The following is an 18,960-nucleotide window of genomic DNA, read 5'->3' as shown; positions in this document are numbered from 1 at the left end:
ACATATATACATATATATATATACATATATACATGTGTATATGTGTATATATATATATATATATATATATATATATATATATATATATATATATATAAATAAACGTAGCTTATGACACGTTTGTGTTAGTAAAACGCGACAAGATGTAGTTTTTTCAGTCAGGCACATCAGAGACACCTCTTACTACGCGAAGGCGTGTGGATGGGGCGGATTTGATGATGTTGAGTTGGCAGTTTGGTTTCAAAGTGAATTCTTCTTAAAACTCTGCAAAAATTGCAAAACTTTTGTTTGTTTTAACGTACTAAAAGCCAACGCTAATGTCCGCTAGTTTGCGGGTGGTTTCTCGTGTTTATGAGGTTTCTGCCACGCAGCGGTACAGCAGCAGTCCTCATTAACTGCCAGATGATCCTGCGCCTTCTGCGCGCAAACCACCTCTGATGTTTATGTTTTAACCTTTTTATTATTTGGTTTGTTTTCTTTTCCTTTCACGTGCTGGAGGGACGGATGAGATCATTACTATGGGACTGAGGAGAGGTAGGTCAGTTTGAATCATTTGCAGCTTAGCTGTAACTAGTTCTGCAGAGTGTGTGAAAAGCAGAAATAGAAAACTTGCAGAGTAATAATGAGAGGACTATATACTTACTGTGTCTTTCAGTTAACGTGATCATTCTTGTGCTGCTGGCTGTTGCCTTCCTCATCATAGTCCAGCGAAATCTCCTCAATCTCAGTGACTTTTTGCACACAGAAAAGCCAGGTATGGTCATTATCTCTGTGTTCGAGTCTTCACTGTAGTGTGGGGCACACACTCTTGCGTGGAGCAGTTAGGTGAATTTAAGTAAAGCCATACAAAAAGTTGATGTAATGCATTTTTAAATGTGCCTTTATGTGCAGATGAAGGGCTGATTCTTCCCTTTGAGTCTGAACTGTCTCCAGACTTGAATTCGGCAAGGACGGGTGAGGAGATTCCTGTTCTCATCACCGCTGCTGAGGACAGACTTGGTGCTGTTGTTGCTGCCATGAACAGTGTGTACAGGAACAGCAAAGCCAATGTTGTCTTCAACATCGTGACCTTGAATGAAACCGTCGCTCACTTAAAGTAAGATATTTCAGCACGTCTCTCTCCTTAGGTGCGGAAAGGTGGGAGTTTGTGAACTTGGTCATATTTGACCTGTCCTTTTCTTTATTTTACAGAGCATGGCTGAGTAATACTAGACTAAACAGTGTCAAATATAAGATAGTAATTTTTAAGCCTGAGTTACTTAATGGGAAGATATCTAAGGATCCTCAGACCCCGGAGGCTGCAAAACTAGTAAGACAACTACAGGCATACACATATTGTTTGCATGCCTTCCCCACTAGCTAAAACTTGTTTTAACTGTATTTTTTTTCAGCTGACCTTTGCCAGGTTTTATCTTCCTGCTTACATTCCCGAAGCAGAGAAAGCTATCTATTTGGACGATGATGTCATTGTACAAGGTGAGAAGTCTCCAGAAATGAAGAGATTTGGTTATGAAATGAGGCCCCCTTTTTTTTTTTCTTTTTTTTTTAGATCAGTAAATTCTTTTCTGTTGGCTCTCAGGTGACATTCAGGAGCTCTATGAAACCAACCTCAAACCAGGACATGCCGCAGCCTTCTCTGATGACTGTGACTCGGCATCTGCCAAAGGCATTGTTCGTGGTGCGGGAAATCAGGTGGGCATGACCCACAAGAGCTTTTCAGAGTAAAACAAAAAGTTAAGAATATCATACACTGTGATGCTTAATTAGATGACAAATCTCTGTTAACAGAATAATTACATTGGCTTCTTGGATTTCAAGAAAGAAGCTATCAAGAAGCTGGGGATGAGAGCCAACACTTGCTCTTTCAATCCCGGGGTCTTCATTGCCAACTTGACTGAATGGAAGAACCAAAACATCACCCAGCAGCTGGAGCACTGGATGGAGCTCAACACACAGTAAGTGACTCAGACTGGCGCAATAATGAATGGACTTCAAACAAAGGAAAAAAATCCTACTGTTAGTTACAAAACATGAATTTAGAATAGAATAGACCTTTGTTGTCATTGTACATGTACCTTGAAATTTAATCCAGTGAATCTCTTTCTTTGTTTTAAAACCGTGATGTTTTCCTTTTCTCAGGGAGGATCTATACGGTAAAACCCTCGCAGATAGCGTTACCACTCCTCCACTCCTCATTGTTTTTTACAAACGCCACTCTAGCATTGACCCCATGTGGCACGTGAGACACCTTGGTAAGTTCTGGCTGATTTCTAATTTTAAAAATTGCACGCTTGACTTTTCTCAGTTCATGGGCAGTTATTTTGCACCTTGGTTTTTCCACACGCTTCTTGCAACCCTGTTGACTATTTTGAATGAAACGCTTGATTGGTCGATGATCACGCTTCAGAAGCTTTGCAATCTTGAGACTGCTGCATCCCTCTGCAAGATATCTCATTATTTTTGACTTTTCTGAGCCTGTCAAGTCCTTCTTTTGACCCATTTTGCCAAAGGAAAGGACGTTGCCTAATAATTATGCACACCTGATATAGGGTGTTGATGTCATTAGACCACACCCCTTCTCATTACAGCGATGCACATCACCTAATATGCTTAATTGGTAGTAGGCTTTCGAGCCTATACAGCTTGGAGTAAGACAACATGCATGAAGAGGATGATGTGAACAAAATACTCATTTGCCTAATAATTCTGCACTCCCTGTATAGCTCGTTACCCTAACCTTAACCATGTTCACGTTCTAACCCTCAAATCTAACTCCAAACGTTTTTTTAAAAAACTTTTTTTCCTGAGTGGACATCAGCAGGTTTATTTTTTCCATGTTAAAAAACTATGACATCACAACAGTGTTCTTGTTCACTTGCAGTGTTGAACTTTGACAAACGTTAATGCTGCTGATTCAAGAACAAGTCCAACGTGGAGATATCAGATACATCCACAAGACCAGGCTGCTTGACAAGCTTTTAAAGACACATTTAGCCTCAGAATCTAATTATTTATGTGGTCTATAAGGCCAGATGAATACTATGTAAATTACTTGGGGGTAAATCATTTAAATAGGTAATTTTTTTCATGGTGCCAAGTTGTAGATTTCTCTGCCTTCTTTAGAATATAATGGATCTAAATGGCACCTTGTGGAGCTTACAGTGCCGTAATGAAAGTCAGTAGCGACGCGTCTCTTCACAAATTACGACATGCTTTCTTAAAACAACAAAAAATATTGTGATCACTTAAATGTAAGAACTATTCTTTTACTCTTTTATCTGACTTCACCCATCAACTGTTTCGCTCTTCAGAAGAAAGCATGAATTTAGTTTTGTTTTTCCATGTTCACCACCACATAATAAGATACTTCCATTATGTTCAAGAAAAAGGCAGCGATTTCTACATCTAATATTTTTAAAATGGTGGAAATCACACCAAAACAATCCAGATAGATATATGGCAGGCTGTTCATTAGTCTGAGCATTTTGCTGTAACTGACTTAAAACAGCCACCTCTTAGCCTTGTCTTCACTTCTAACTAATACATGCCAGTGTGGTCAAATGTCTCTGCAAAGAGGCAAATTGTCAGTGTCAGACTAGTCCTACAGCAGCCTTTTGATGTCATTAAGTGACTTTTAATTGTGCAAAAACTCTGTGAAAGATAAAAGTATTCAGATCACATGTTTGATGATCATACAGGATGGTCCTGTTTTGGTGATAAAAAAATATGTTTCTCTTCATACAATAACGGATTATATTTTGTGCTTTCAGTGTTAAATATGCTAAATAAAAGAAACAATTCTGTTCATTTTTCAGGTGTAACAGGTGCTGGAAGCCGCTATTCTTCCCAGTTTGTGAAAGCTGCCAAACTCCTGCATTGGAACGGACACTATAAGCCCTGGGGGCGAGGATCCTCCTTTACTGATGTGTGGGACAAGTGGTTCATTCCCGACCCCACAGGAAAATTTCACCCTGTGCGAAGACACACGGGGGACAGCTAGACTGAAAAATGGGCTCCTTGAACCTTCAGATCGGGTTCGTAGCAGCAGGAAAACTTCTTCATATCTCAGGAACTATGCAAATGTCATGTGTTTTAGTTCCATCGTCCTCCGAATGTGGACCTGCCTATTCTCATCTTCCAATGAACAGAGATTTTTTTTTCTATATCCAGAGTATATTGTTGATAGCTCTGAATTGCATTTTTTTAGAAATATTTTGTTAAACTAAAAGTAGACCATTTCAAATACTGTTTTACTCCCACTCAGCTGAGCATAAACCATCCTTGTCAAAGTAAATGGCTTTTAAGTAGGTGTGTTTAGCAGCTAAATAAGGATTTATTTACTTAATGTGCATATTAAATGACTCAATTATCTGAGCTGTCGTTAGAGTGAGTCACAGCCACAGCTTATTCCTGCTTCTTTCTGATCAGCTAAGTTTGAATTATAATCATTAGCCATGCAAATTCCTCATGTCAGTACCTCAGTGCAGTACTTCCTGTGGAAAACTATATTTTTAAGTCTTGTATAAATCCTCTACAGGTTAACTGCAGTCAAACTAATGGTGCATGTTACTTTACCATAATAAACACTACCTGTCCCGCTTTCATATTTAACAAAAAACAAAAAAAAACGGTGTTTTTTTTTTTTTTTTTTTTTTTTTTTTTACACGAACCACTAAGATCACTGCACCTCTGCAGGAACAGAACAGCTTTGCACGAACATCTCCTACTTTAGTGCTTCATTATCAGCATTTTCCTACTACCTGTTTAAAGTTCCCTTACTGGTGTAAATGTCTTTTTTTTGTATATCAAATAAAGGTTACATGTTTATTAAACTCTCGTGATTCTTTTTTTGTCCAATATCTGCTAAATCTTTTTACAATTGCATCTTCTTCAGAATTCGGTACCTTTTGTGACAGTGTGCCAAATATCAGGCTTAAATCCAGAATTTGATTTGATTTCCCAAAAATAGCAGTCGCCATTTATGAATCAGAAATTGCTACACTTTTCAAACATGTCTGAGGGATTTGCAGAAAGTTGATAAATATTTGGAAAGTCCAGTCTTTTGTGATCATACCGTTGCTTTTGTTGTGTACAGTGAAGATGCTGGTATCTTTGGTCACCTCTACATGTGCTAGCTCTCATTTTCCTAATAGGGATGGACAATAACAAAACAAAGACACTATAGTTAATACCTTTAAAATTAGGCTAAGATGTTTCCCAGTGGGTTGTGTCAGATGGATGTCCCTCCCTGAACCTGGTTCTGGAGGGTTCATCCTGTTAAAAGGGAGTTTAGAAAAGTTAGTTTTTATCACCAAATGTTTGCTCATAGGGGGTTGTCCGATTGTTCAGGTTTTCTCTGGCATTACTGTAGGCTCTGTAGATATAAATAAAACTGAAGAGGGTTTTCATATTGAAATGTACTGATCTAAAAAAACAAAAAACTCCACACAGCAGAAGGCAACAGATTGTTTCTTTTCAGGTTTATTACCTTGGTAGTACGATGTCTATTTACACTGCAATACAAGATATTACAAAGATCTTGTAAAGAATCAGATATATACAGATGCATGCTATGCAATAAAGTCCATCTCTTGGTTGGTGGTTATTCCAAGAAAAACAAACCGACTGATTTATCAGTTGAAAACTTTCAGATTAATCCCACAGTAAGCTGGGTTCAACCCAGCTGTACTCTGAAATCAGTCCACTAGCAGGACAAGTGAAGGCACCCAAGTGACTGTATATCATCATTTTCATGCATTCTGCTGAATCCAAAGTCTGAATGTCCACCAGGCTGCAGGCACCCGCTCAATCATTTAAAATCAGTGTTGAAGTCATAGGCGTCGTCTGTGATAGCTGTTGAGAGGCTGATGTCAATGGGGACAGACTGAAAACGCACGTTTCCTTTTTTTCCTGCAACGAGAAAGCAGGAGATGTTAAGTAGCTGCCTTGATGGGACCAATATTCTAGTGACAAATGAAAGCAATCTTTTTCAAAACATTTACTTTTGATGGTCTTTTTCTGTAGTTTCTCAGCTTTCTCCTTTTTATTCGAGTCCTCTGTGGTTTCAGTCTGTAAGAAGAGCGGATGGTTCAGTTATTTAAACTCAACAAGCTCAAAAATATACAGTGTGTTTTATTAAGAGAAAAAAAAGGGTTCCAGTCATCAGGATCAGAGTTGGATTAGAAGTCTTCATGAACAATTCAAGACTTGCATTTTTGTCCTCATTTCCAGAAGAGTGGACCATCATTAACATTTTAAGCAGCTCTATTGTTTGACAGGTTTCCCATCTGTAATTACCTCGCTGCTTTCTTCGTTCTGCTCTGCTTCTTCTTCTGTGGCTGCAGCTCCAGGCTTTCCTTCAGGGATGTCGGCGACACTCAGCAAACCTGAAGTCGGCCCTTTAGAGGTGAATCCTATACTGCTGGCCTGGTTTGGAAATCTAACAGCTGCAAAAGGGAATGTTTTCAACAAGATTAAAAAATGAAAACACTGTAATACATTCACAAGTGCTGACCTGAAAAGCCCACTTGAGGCCTCAAAAGGCCAAACTGCAATTCTTTACACCTCACACGAATAGAACATTAATATTAACCGTAACTACTTCCTGCACTCTCAACTTTTATTTCTAGACCTCTATCAACCAATCCCTGAATTTCAAAACAAGCATCAGATGGGAAAGGAAGGTGATTTTATGACTCTAAATGTGCATGATAGTTGTGTCAGATGGATTGGTCCATTTCACATTTTGGACCTCTTAAAACCATTTGAGCATCATTTGCTTATTATTTATTATGTTTAATGTTGCTGACAATGTCCTTTTCTAGCAGTATAACGGACCATGTCACAAAACTCAAAAATCAGCTGAAACCTGCTTCCTCTGAAATCTTTTGGGATTTCAGTATCGACCAAAACCAGAGGAATATTTCCAGCACTTCACTGAATCTATGCCACCAGTAATTAAGGCACTTCTGAAGGCAACAGGGGCTCTAACCCAGTAACTAACCAGGTGTAACTAATAAAGTGGCCGGGAACCATTTACCTCTGTAATAGTGTACTGTGTTTGCCTTACATTACACAATGACACTCACCCCCCCCCAAAAAAAAACTTCACAAAATTTCACATTAATACCTTTCAGAGTTTCCTTGTTTCCCGTTTTTATTTTGTTTAGATTCCAGCCATTCTGCATCTCAGTGACCACGGCATCAGACAGGTAGGCAGGAAGGCTGTGGTTTTCTGGTGCCTTACAATGGTAGCTCAGTTTGGCTCTGAGGAGACATCAAGCCAGAGAGCAGGATTTTTTTTAATTCAAAAGCACTAAGCAGTTTGCCAAGCAGCATATTTACAGCTCAGTACAGCACAGTATCTGGATCAGAGTTGGATTAGAAGTCTTCATGATGAACTCCAGAAGTGCATTTTGTCCTCATTTCCAGTCATGCACTGCAGCTGCCCACCTTCCCAAGACAGTATAAAAGTGCGCACACTCACCCTGTCCAATCTGCAAGAAACGTGGTGGCCGCCTGCTCTGTGTTGGGAACGCCGCCCTTCTGCAAATAACCACGCTTTTTGGCGAAAAGGGTCAGAAACTCCAGAGAATTTCTGAAGTCTGGGATGTTATACTGAAGCATGATCTGGAACAATCAGAACAAATAACCTTAATTTATTAAAACTGTAATTTACAGCAGCGACCAAATTTGTAATGTTAACACCTCCTGTGAGAGAAACTCTTCGTACCTGGGTCTTATCACACTGCTTAAGCAGATTCCTGACAGCCTCCAGCACACTCTCACCGCCTTCCTCCACCTGCAGGCTCCTCAGAGCCATCGAGGCCGGAGGGTTGGATGGCGATGCCACAACTCCTGGGCTGTCTATTAGCTTCACATTCTTTGCGATGTGCACCTCTTGCATCATTCTGGTGAATTGTAGAGAGGAAAAAAAAAATGATGATGCAAAACAAGCGAGAGGGTCAGAGAAACGTATTCACCACCAATATTCACTTAAATTACAACTTTTAAAGCAAACTAAACAGAACAATTGCAAGCAGTGATACAGAAGAGTTCTACTTAGAGACTGGATTTTTAAAGATTGCCACTTACTTGGTGGTGCCTCTCTTGATGCCAACATTGCATGCTAGGGACCCCTTTATACTGTTGATGATGCTGCTCTTCCCAACATTAGGAAAACCTGAAGGTAAAAGCAAGTGTGCAAAAGATTCAGTACCCTGAACAATTGACAGTGAATGAAACACCCATCAAGGACATTGATGGCAAAAAAAAAAGAAAAAGAAAAACTTACCGACTACGCCGACTCGGAGTGAACCTTCACTCTGCGTTTTATCAGCGTAGCTTATGAGCAACTCTGCAAGACAACAGTTTCCAAAGCAGGCTGCTCCTCTGGATCTGTCCAGCACTTCATTAGAGGCCACTATCCTGCGCTTTTTGGCTTTCTAATGAAGAGCAAAACAGAGATATCATGAACAGTTAAAGTGGCTGAGGATTGCTCTTTTGTAAAAATGGATACCTCGTGTCTGCATGCATAGAGATTTTTAAAAATGATCCACAAACACATCTCAGCTCTGCGTAGAACAGGCTGAATTAATCATGTGGTTTGTTTACTACTCTTGGAGGCTATAACCAGTTATAACAGCACAGAAGAAGCTGTCCAACCTTCTCAGTCCTCCACATCATTAAAAACAACAACAACCCTAATTTCTAACATTTCTTAGTAACCACAGAACTCACACTAGCCACTGCTGAATAACAGTTTTAAAACACGCTCGTTATTTCAGCCCTCTATGACAGACAACTCGTGAAAATGAATAAACTGCATCTGTGATCTAAACAGACGGTGGACTGCTTTCAAAGCAGAAAGTTGGAGCTGTCACCAGTTCAGTATTGACCAAACATGAGATGTGATCAGTCTCCCTTTCGCTTTTTAGTTATGATGTTGGGTGATGGCAAGAAAATCATTTTAGCAAAATCTCACTGTGCAAAATCTCAGGTGAATTGACTCTTTTTCAATCCCAGGCGGAGACACAAATCTACTTGGGGTTGTGCCACGCATCCAGCGTAAAAATAACTAAATAAATCAAACTTACGGAACTACTGGCTGTTGTGGCAAAATCTGAATGGCAAAGTCTTCATGTTTTTAAAGTGTGGAGAGTAAAATGCACCACCTACCACAACTCCATCCCGCAGCTGTGTCGATGCTTTAAATGCCACAGCAGGAAACTCCTGCTGCAAACACTGGATCCACCTTTCCACGGTCTCTTTTGGCACCAGGTCTGCAACAGACAAAGCCAAAAACCAGTTTAATCCAATGAAATTCACGCAAACACATCAGGGTTTAAACTGTACGTGAAACATGAGGCAGGATCCCAAGTCAATTTACCTATTTTGTTTAAAACCAAAAGTAATTTCTTGGTGCCTCCTCTCTGCAGCACAGCCTCCTCGAGCTGTGGACACCTGCACCCCAGTGGATCACGAGCGTCGAGGACTTCTATTACTACATCGGATGCATCGATTACCTGAAACAGAGGAGATCCCTTGAGCGTTAAGAGCTATTATTCTCCAGGGTTAGACCACACCTGGGAGCAGGTAGCTTTACCTTGTTTAATTCAGCACAAAGGAAGTGTTTTGAGCTCCTGTCTGGGGCAGGCTTTTTCTCTGACTGAGTTCCATTGTCATCCTATTTAAACAAGACAAGGTCAGCAGAGAAGAGCTTAAAAGTTGAATACACATAAGGTCTTAGCGATGGCCTTTTTACCTTGCGAGCCTTCTTCGCCGTGGGTTCTGCTGCTTTACTCGCAGCCTCCTTCTCTTTCTTCCTCTTCTCAGCTCGCTGCTCCTTTTTAGCTTGCCTCCTCTTTTCTTTTTCTTCCTCGACCTATGAGACAGATTCATTGAAAGACTCTTACACTTTACCAACACACGAGACATACTGCACATGAGTGTCATGATGATCAAAGCACAGACTTTTTCATGGTTAGATCGGGACTGTGCATTAACCTTCAACATGCTCCCGTGATGATGTGCGCAAGAAAAGCCATTTGACTGCTAACCTGTAGCCTCCTCTGTTCTGCCTCTCTGAGGATCTCCTCTTTGAAAGGGGCACTGTTGGGCACTCCGATATCCTTCTTCACTCGTTTGCTCACTCCTTTCTTCTTTGCCTCTTTCCTTAGCTTTCTGTTGTGCTCCCGGACCTAAATACACGACAAGACTGGGTCACTCAGTTACATGGGGACACAAAAATCCGTTTGAAAAAAAAAAAGAAAAAAAAGAGTCTGGTCCACATGGGCCTCCTGTGGGAAACATTTACTCAAACGTCCTGCTAGAAGTTAGTGTCAAAGTTAAGGCGCTTACCTTCTTCTGTATTTTATAACGTTTGGCACATGAGAGCCGCTTGCTTGCCTTCTTTAACTCTGAAGACGACAGAAAAGAATAAAACAGTTAGTGGTTGTTAGCTGGAAGCCGCGCTAAAGCAGACTGAACAGGTTTACCGGCCACCAATGACAGCCGCTAGCTCGTTAACCGCGTGATTAACAGACCAGTAAAGCTCTGTATAATTATTCCACTTTATTCATAATGAAGTATTATTGTAACAACGTTATTTACTTACTTGGTCGTTTCATGATGGAGCCGCAGACCTACCAATGTGACTGAAATGCTCTCACACGTGGGAGACGGAGAAGTTTGATGTCATGTCACTTCCGGTTCTTTCAGCGTGTGGTTGGGATTTCGCCACCTGCTGGTCAGGAGGGTTTAGTTACAATCTTGTTCTTCTTTCGCCACAGCGGATCATCTGCCTCAGCCTCATCCTCTGTAGCTCCAACCGTGTCCTTCTTCATTACGTCCATGAATCTCCTCTGTGGGCTTCCTTTTTTCCTCCTCTGTGGCAGCTGCATATTCAACATCTTGTGTCCAGTGTATCCACCTTCCCCCCTCTACACGTAGTCAAATATCTCAGTCTTCAAGGTTCAAGGTTCAAGGTTCAAGGTTCTTTATTTGTCACATGCATAGTTATACAAGTATAACACACAGTGAAATGTAGCCTGACACGCTCCTCGACATGAGCAAAAAAAATTGGGGGGGGGGTGTAGAGGAAAAACATATATATATATATATATATATATATATATATATATATATATATATATATATATATATATATATATATATACACACATATAGTATATACATTGGGTGAATGTGCAGTAGTAGCAGCAAGCAGGTGAATTCTGTACATTAATATGAATAGACATCTGACTATTTTACAGGATAGACAATATAAACATATTTAAAATTAAAGGAATTGAAATGTACATTGTGCCTTGGTTTAGTGTCTGGAAGAGTCCTGACTCAGTCAATTATAGATGATGTGAGAGGGCGGGTGTGTGTGTTTAGGGCACGGATGGCTTGGGGATAGAAGCTCCTCTTGAGTCTCTCTGTCCTTGCCCGGAAGATGCGGAACCTTCTACCAGATTGCAGAAGTTGGAACAGTTTGTTGCCAGGATGGGACGGGTCCTTCAGTATCTGCGCTGCTCTAGTCCGGCATCTCCTGGTGTAGGTGTCCTGAAGCGGGGGGAGAGCAATCCTGCAGCAGCGTTCTGCTGTACGGATCACTCTCTGGAGAGCTTTTTGGTCCTTCACACAGCTGTTCCCAAACCACGATGTCATGTTCTGTGTGAGGATGCTCTCCACAGCGCCTGTATAGAAAATCCTGAGGATCTTTGGAGAGACCCTGAACTTCCTCAGTTGTCGTAGGTGATAAAGGCGCTGCCTAGCCTTTTTGGTCTGGACCTGAATGTGGGCAGCCCATGTCAGGTCTGAGGAGATGTGGACACCAAGATACTTGAAGGACTGCACCCTCTCCACTGGAGCTCCATTGATGATAATGGGCTTGTAGTCAAGTCAAGTCAAGTCAAGTCAAGTGGCATACTGTCATTTCAACCACGTGCAGCGGTACAGTACACAGTGTAGTGAGACAATGTTCCTCCAAAACCATGGTGCTACATATAACATATAACAGACAATCAACACAGGACTACATAAAGTGCGATTGTGCAAAAATAACAAAACCCCCCAAAACTAAACACAATGAAACCAGACAGAACAGAACAATACAGACACAAGACAGTGCAGACACAACAGTGCAATAGAAAAGTGCAACAATGACAGTGGGAAAAAGCAGCTTGATGTATGAAGGTGTGTGTGTGTGTGTGTGTGTGTGTGTGTGTGTGTGTGTGTGTGTGTGTGTGTGTGTGTGTGTGTGTGTGTGTGTGTGTGTGTGTGTGTGTGTGTGTGTGTGTGTTTAATCCAGTCACTGAGTTTTCAGGAGTCTTGTTCTCTAACTTCGTCTCCTAAGCGTTCAACCTCAGATTTCCCTCTGATGTACTTATTTCTAATCTCATTCATTCATCCGGGTCACTCCCACAGAAAATCCCAACATCTTCAGTTCTGCCAACTACAGATCAGCCTCCTCTCTTTTGGTCAGTGACACTGTCTTCCAGCCGTATATCATACCAGGTCTAACTAGTAACTTATAAACCTTCCTTGTCACTCCTGCTGTTATGCTTCTGTCACAAATCTATCCTGACACTTGTCTTCAGTTACTCCACCCTGATTAAATTTTCTTCTTCACCTCTCTTGTGCACTGTCCAATGTTTTGGATGGTTGACTCCAGGTATCCTAACTCACCCACTTTCACTACCTTTGCTCTTATCAGCTTCCCTATACCCATCATCCTTCTCTTTCACACATTTCTACCCTGTCTTGCTCATTCCTTTTCTCTCCAGAGCATACCTCCAGATAGATCACAGTGTTATCTGCAAACATCACAGTCCACGAACACTCCTGTCTGACCTCATCTGTCAACCTGTCCATCACCACTGCAAACAAAAAGGTGCTCAGACCCAATCCCACCTCCACTTGAACCCATCTTTCACCTCATACCTCATACATTTCCTGCACCACCCACACATACTTCTCTGCCACTTCTAACTTTCTCCTGCAGTGTCACAGTTCCTCTCTTGGCACCCTGTCATATTCTCTCTTTACATCCACAAAGGCACCGTACAGTGCAGCTCCTTATGACTTACTCTGTGCTTCTCCATCAACAATCTCAAATGCTCACTGATCATCACCTCTCTTCTCACCCTAGCTTCAACAACTCTTGCAACAAATCTTATGTACACGTGATATTTTGTATAAATAAATAAATAAATAAATAAATAACACAGCAAATATTATTTGTATTCCTTATTTTTGTGTGTTCTCATTCTTGCTGGCTCCTGAGTGCAAATTTTAAATCACCAGAAACGGATACGTGTTGGAATTACATTTAAAAAAAGCCCAATGAATTTGAAACGAATAAAAGAAATTGAAAACATTCTGCACAATAAGAATGAAACAACCCCAAAACTGCAAGTCAAAGCACAGGAAATATAACGAAAAACAAAAATCATTGGAAGACAATCCCTGGGGGTAAGAAGGCAGAAGAAAGTAGTTGGGGGTCACGTGACGGGGTCGAGCATCTTTTTTTTTTTTTGGTCCGTTTTAGCTGGTGGCAGGAGCTCCGTGCAGCCCAAAACAAAAATGACCAAACTGCAATTTTTAAACGTCTTTTTGACTGAGCGTCTCATGCTTGCTGCGCAGGAGATTTACAAATCTGTCGAGGACACGATTTTGGAGTACCAGGAGGAGATAGCGATCCGGGAGCGGGAGAACGACCATCTGAGACGCAGGCTGCGAGAGGCTGGGATTGAAATATGGCCAGGTTAGCTCCACTCTAAGCTAACGGTGCAGTGGTTTCTTCTTCTGCACTATTAGCCGAGTGTATGCGGGGAAGCGGGGATTGGTAGGCAGAGGAACTGAAACAGAAACGTCAATGATGAAGAGCAGCAGCAGCAGAATAATTTCGACCCGCTTCCAAGCAAGTCCAGTTTGGTCGCTGACAAGCTAGTTGATGTTAGCTGCTGGTGCTGTTGTTGTGTAGGGGCTAGCGCGATAGCAACCTTTGTTCGTTAGCCAGCCTGCTAGTCTACTAGCCTAGTGCCTATACCCGGGCTAGCACTGAGCTGTATCTGGATCCTTGTGTGTATACTAACGAATTTGTTTTGCAGACGCATACATTATCTGACAGTCACACATGCTGGAGAAGGAAAAGCAAACAAACCACCACACAAGTGATGTGTCAGCAGTGTTTGTTTACCCCGGTCTTAAACCCCTCATTCACAAACACCCATAATTCACTCGGGTTCCAAAGTGCTGGCAGAGATGCCATTTAATTATTAGAAATATAGATACTGTTGTTTGCATGACACATTAATCTAAATTACCAAATTCCTGTTAAATCCTCTGTAATTTCTTTTAATACATCACTTTAAAGTCAGGGGTGTTAAACATAAGGCCTGGGGTGCCTGAATGGACCAGGCAAAGACTCCAGTTTAGCCTAATGAATGGCTTTGGAAAATGTGAAGGACGGCATAAATGTCTGACTTTTTGCTGCATCTGTTTTTGAAAGTTTTATAGCTTTGTCTACAATAAAACCAATTAAGGATTTGAAAAAAATTTTTTTAACAATTAAACTCTCCTGTTTTATAACATAGTTGGGGCAACAAGCTACTTGAAACCTTTCTGTAATATTACATATGCATCTCTTACAATTTAAGAGTCATGCTGAGAGATTTCTTTCATTTACTACAGCAGCATTACTTTATGTTAAAGAGAAACAGACATAAGGTTGAAATTTCACCTTTATATGAAGATATCTCAGGGAATTTTTTTTTTTTTAATTTTTTGCACTGACAGAAAGTGGGACTTTCACCAGATCCGCACAGTTAAGATTGGAGTGGCTAAATGTGGCATAACTTTATCTATATAGAATAATTTAAAACAAAAGAAGTTGACCCAAAGTAATTTACAGGCACACTCTTTTGTTATTCAGGTTTCAAAAGGAGGTGTGGGGTTGGGCAATCACCACAAAGGCCTGGTTTGCTTTAGTTTTCTGGGGAAAATGCATTGAAATAAGTTGTTGGGACAATGACCTCAGTGACCCTGATGCAAAATATGCAGTTAAAACATCTGTAATAATTATATAGACAGGATGTCCAACATGTCACCATCAACAGACTTTGGATGGTATCTTTAAAATGGTACACTTTAACTTTACCCTTGTAGCTAGACTACACATACACTGTATTTACTGAGTATGTCTTTAGGCCATAGTCTTGCCATTATTGGTCATAAAACAAAAGGTTTAGGATGCCACCATGTCACTCGTACTGTAAGCTGTGACCACGTCAGATTTTTAACATGGCATAACTAAAATGAAATATTTCTGTTCTATTAGTTTTACTTAAGAGTGTCGCACGTTCAGCTCTTTGCCTGTTTCATGTTAAAAAGAAAGAACAGAAAAAGGTTAACAAAGAAGATGCATCTACCATTTCTTCAAGCTCTTGTGTTGAGGAACAAGGGATTTTAATATTTGATTTCAAATGTCATCAACAGGCTGTTAACATATTTTCTTCAATGCAGTCAGTGGTTTCGTCTGACCAGCTTCCTTCCAATGTCTTTTCAGATCGTCCGTCCATGGCGTTGTTGGACGAGGAGGATGGTGAGCATCCGCGACGCGAGTGGAGTCCCAGCATGGGGCACGAAGAACGCATTCCTATTCAGATCAAGGACAAAAGAGATATGCGGGCCAACCAAGCGGATGATCAGCTTCGGGGACATGGTTCTTGCAGCACATCAGAGAATATGTTCTCTCCTCCTCGTGTTGGAAATGAATATCCTCAGGATGGCCCACACACATCCAACGTCCCGCAGAATCAGGGTGTGGAAAACAGGGAAAGGGATCCTGGATCTCGAGGTCCCCCGAGGCATGTGAAGGCAGAGAGCGGAGCTGGCCACAGAGGCTCGACTTCCTCCAACAACGGCGCCCAGCCTCTTGCACCGGTCAATCCAAACTGCTCAAACGAGAACAACATTGACATTATTGGGGTGGAGAATGGCGGACAGATGGTTGGTGCTAAGGGTGCTGGAAACGCAGCGAACAGAGGACAGGCTTCTCACATGCGGAACCAGGGAGCCAGCGCCGTAGACTGTCCCCATCAGAAGTCCCCCCTACAAGGCCACATGTCTTCTTTCTGTTGCAAAGTTTGCGGTGAGGCGTTTAGTCACATTGGCCACTTACACGTGCATGTGCAAGTGCACACTCGGGAAAAACCTTACCGCTGTGGAGTATGCGGAAAATGCTGCAGCTCCTCAGGCAGACTTCAAGAACACCAGCGTAGCCACACGGGAGAAAAACCGTTCCGCTGTCAGATTTGCGGAAAGGGCTTCACACAGATGGCTCACTTGAAGGTGCACATGAGGATCCACACAGGAGAAAAGCCATACAGTTGTCCTGTGTGTGGCAAGTGCTTCAGCCGCTCTGACAAAATCAAAAGGCATCTTCAGACCCATAGCCGTGAGGGAACATATTTCTCAGGGCAATGATGCAACTGTGTTGCTATACAATCTGTTGTGTGAATCTTGAAGAAACTTTTCTATAAAAAGCTCAAATTGCTGCCATTAGGACGATGAGTTGTTTCTTCCAATATTTCAGGATCGAAAAATTCTGCAAATCCTGGAGAACTTTTTTTTTTTCTAACCTAATAATCCTCAGTCCATCAATAGAATTTATATTAGCCAGTTTAGTTTGTTGTTTAACACATTTTTTGTACTTGTCACTGAGTGTTAAATATTTGACACCATTTGCGTCATTAGCTAGACTTTCTGTAATATCTAGCCTTTCTTTAGTCAAATAAATAGCATGAAGAAGTCTTCCACCCACATCTTGAAGCTGAGACACATCAAGATCTGCAAGAATGTCCAGCACAGTCACAGCTTATGAGCAGCCGGTCACTTCCAAGTCACACATGAGTTTTAAAATCTCTCACTTTATGACTTAAACTAAAGAGCAATGTATGCATAAAATCATCTTAATTTTATTAGCTAACAAACAGAGCTAATAGTGATGGTTTGGTAAATAAAACCTGTGTATTACATGGCTAAAGCACTGCCGTTTAAAATAAAATACTTTTATTTTTAAATGTAGCATTTTTTTTAAAAGAAAAATATTAGTGTTGCCAAAAAGCCCTGTAAACTGGAGATGTGGCTGATATAAAAGGAAGAGTCTGATCTAACATTTATCTCCAACAATTTTCTTATTGTCTAACTTAACTTTCTTTTTTTTTTTTTCTTTTTTTTAAATTAGGTGCTGTTACATTAAATACTTACATGCTGCTATTTCACATGAGCCCTTTTCAGACATGCTTGCCTTATCAGCCTGTTAAACTTACGGCACATGTCATTTTAACACAAACTTTTGTGTTCACATAACTTACTGCTTCCACTGCAGAGATGAAGAGTCGTGCAAACACAGTTTTTCCTGTGTGTGCAAACAATGTGCACACTTTAGGGTTATTTCTCTCTGTCATTGTTGTCAGGAGAAGAGTCTCTCTGTGTGTTGCAATGAAGGTGCTGCTGAAAGAAGCGTCCCCTGACCCTCTCACACAGGCTCGGACAGGTCCCTACCTGTTCTGTATTACGCAGCTAAAAGGCATCATAAAGGAATGTCTGCTGAGCTGAACACCTGTCAAAGAGCACAAGAGGCATGCGCTTTGGCATTCTTGTGTTTTTATCTATCCAGTAATGTGACTGGATGTATTTCAGACTTGTGCACAAAGTGGCACATTACAAGGTCTGACTTTAGTGAGGTTTGACCTCTACAGAAAAGTGTCCAAGGTGCATTAGGATACTGTGCGCATGTCTGAAAGTTACTCTTGTTTCATGATGTTGATTAAAAGGAGGATACATCTGTCAGGAGAGTGCACCACTATTTTGTGAGATTCTGTATAAAATCCACTGTTTCTGACCCATTATACATTTAGGAATTTTGTGATGTCTTTTTTTGTTTGTTTTAACGACATGCACTATTGCATTAGTCCTGGATGATGCAGGAATTGACACTATGACAGGACCAGGCAGTATTAGCAGAAACTGTGTGGTTTTTCAGGGATTTCATTCACAGTAGTGATCATTTAAATGTTTTTGGAGTGGCCTCCCTCCACTTAAGAGTTCCACTTAAGTCCTTCCTCTTCACAGTGATTGATCTCTTCACAGCAGATTCATCAGTTTCTCCTCTCAGGATTAATGCTGCATTCATAACTGGGGGCAGTTGAGAAGCATTAAACAGTTATGATCAATTTAATTTTTTCTCTGCTTGTAGCTGAAGTAAATACAAAAAAAGAAACTTGTATCCACGTATCGTGCAAAAAGATGAACGATAACGAAAGAGTGGTCTTTCCAGAGTGTGTCAGAGCTCAGTCGCTAAGGAGGCCTTGTCTCGCATCATTTGTCCCTCTACATGTGATGAATGCAGCATGAAAAAAAAAAAAAGAACTAAACTCCAGCACATCTTCTCAACTTACCAGCAGCCCAACTCACAGTCTTCTCTGGGACATCTTTGTTCCCCTGCGCACACATTATACTGTACAGTGTTGTATCAATATGTATTAAATGTTATTTTTTAATAAACTAGCAGTTGAGTATTTGTTGCTGTTGTCTCATATGTGGCCAAAGTATTCTAAGAGAGATTATTTTCATAGCCAATCACATCAAGCATCCAAAGGTACAAGACACTAATGTTTGCACATCTAGACAAAACTTCTGGCAGCTTGAATTTTCTTGTTTGACGAATTGCAATGTTCCAGTGAATTCTAAATAATACTACCCAGGATTTGAGCACAGCCTCTTCATATGGGAGGCAAATGTATAACTACTAAACTATGAAAGCGCCTCAGACTTTGGACAAATGAAGGTTATTTGTGCCATGGCTGTATTTAAGAATGCTGATTAAATGTGTGCTACTCAGTACCGCTAAATCAAGTCTTGAATGTAATTAAACTCCTACTGAGTTTC

At 40.9% G+C, this 18,960-nt stretch overlaps 3 protein-coding genes across 3 annotated transcripts; 2 read left to right on the top strand and 1 right to left on the bottom strand.

Annotated features, from left to right (window-relative positions):
* The first annotated feature begins 133 nt into the window (after positions 1-133).
* Positions 134-4,650, top strand: glt8d1 (glycosyltransferase 8 domain containing 1). Its single transcript, XM_080892838.1, has 9 exons — positions 134-534; positions 656-754; positions 892-1,096; positions 1,192-1,309; positions 1,392-1,476; positions 1,580-1,692; positions 1,789-1,955; positions 2,140-2,252; positions 3,816-4,650. The coding sequence occupies exons 1-9, from the start codon at positions 519-521 to the stop codon at positions 3,998-4,000; spliced, it is 1,101 nt and encodes a 366-aa protein (XP_080748964.1). The 5' UTR covers positions 134-518; the 3' UTR covers positions 4,001-4,650.
* An 818-nt stretch (positions 4,651-5,468) lies between these two features.
* Positions 5,469-10,713, bottom strand: gnl3 (G protein nucleolar 3). The gene is made up of 15 exons (XM_080890445.1): positions 10,616-10,713; positions 10,360-10,418; positions 10,059-10,199; positions 9,764-9,883; positions 9,605-9,685; positions 9,389-9,524; positions 9,178-9,281; positions 8,294-8,444; positions 8,095-8,182; positions 7,733-7,910; positions 7,487-7,629; positions 7,130-7,266; positions 6,298-6,446; positions 6,003-6,069; positions 5,469-5,910 (listed from the first exon to the last, which is right to left on the bottom strand). Exons 1-15 carry the CDS (start codon positions 10,626-10,628, stop codon positions 5,810-5,812), a joined length of 1,668 nt encoding a protein of 555 aa, XP_080746571.1. The 5' UTR covers positions 10,629-10,713; the 3' UTR covers positions 5,469-5,809.
* A 2,815-nt stretch (positions 10,714-13,528) lies between these two features.
* LOC308403178 (uncharacterized protein) lies at positions 13,529-18,590 on the top strand. The gene is made up of 2 exons (XM_080892444.1): positions 13,529-13,771; positions 15,575-18,590. Exons 1-2 carry the CDS (start codon positions 13,591-13,593, stop codon positions 16,492-16,494), a joined length of 1,101 nt encoding a protein of 366 aa, XP_080748570.1. The 5' UTR covers positions 13,529-13,590; the 3' UTR covers positions 16,495-18,590.
* Positions 18,591-18,960: the final 370 nt, after the last annotated feature.

The sequence above is a fragment of the Rhamphochromis sp. 'chilingali' genome (assembly GCF_963969265.1).
Source record: "Rhamphochromis sp. 'chilingali' genome assembly, chromosome: 9".
Lineage (NCBI taxonomy): Eukaryota > Metazoa > Chordata > Actinopteri > Cichliformes > Cichlidae > Rhamphochromis > Rhamphochromis sp. 'chilingali'.
Note: the sequence above shows the minus strand (reverse complement) of the source record. Positions and strands in the feature narration are given on the sequence as shown.

Coding starts and splice junctions, on each gene's coding strand:
- LOC308403178 (XM_080892444.1), top strand. CDS start 13,591: ATGACCAAACTGCAATTTTTAAACGTCTTTTTGACTGAGCGTCTCATG. Junction 13,772..15,574: donor TGGGATTGAAATATGGCCAG/GTTAGCTCCACT, acceptor ATGTCTTTTCAG/ATCGTCCGTCCATGGCGTTG.
- glt8d1 (XM_080892838.1), top strand. Junction 755..891: donor TTTGCACACAGAAAAGCCAG/GTATGGTCATTA, acceptor CTTTATGTGCAG/ATGAAGGGCTGATTCTTCCC. Junction 2,253..3,815: donor GTGGCACGTGAGACACCTTG/GTAAGTTCTGGC, acceptor TTCATTTTTCAG/GTGTAACAGGTGCTGGAAGC.
- gnl3 (XM_080890445.1), bottom strand. Junction 9,282..9,388: donor TTTGGTTTTAAACAAAATAG/GTAAATTGACTT, acceptor TGTCTGTTGCAG/ACCTGGTGCCAAAAGAGACC. Junction 7,911..8,094: donor ATCAAGAGAGGCACCACCAA/GTAAGTGGCAAT, acceptor ACAATTCACCAG/AATGATGCAAGAGGTGCACA.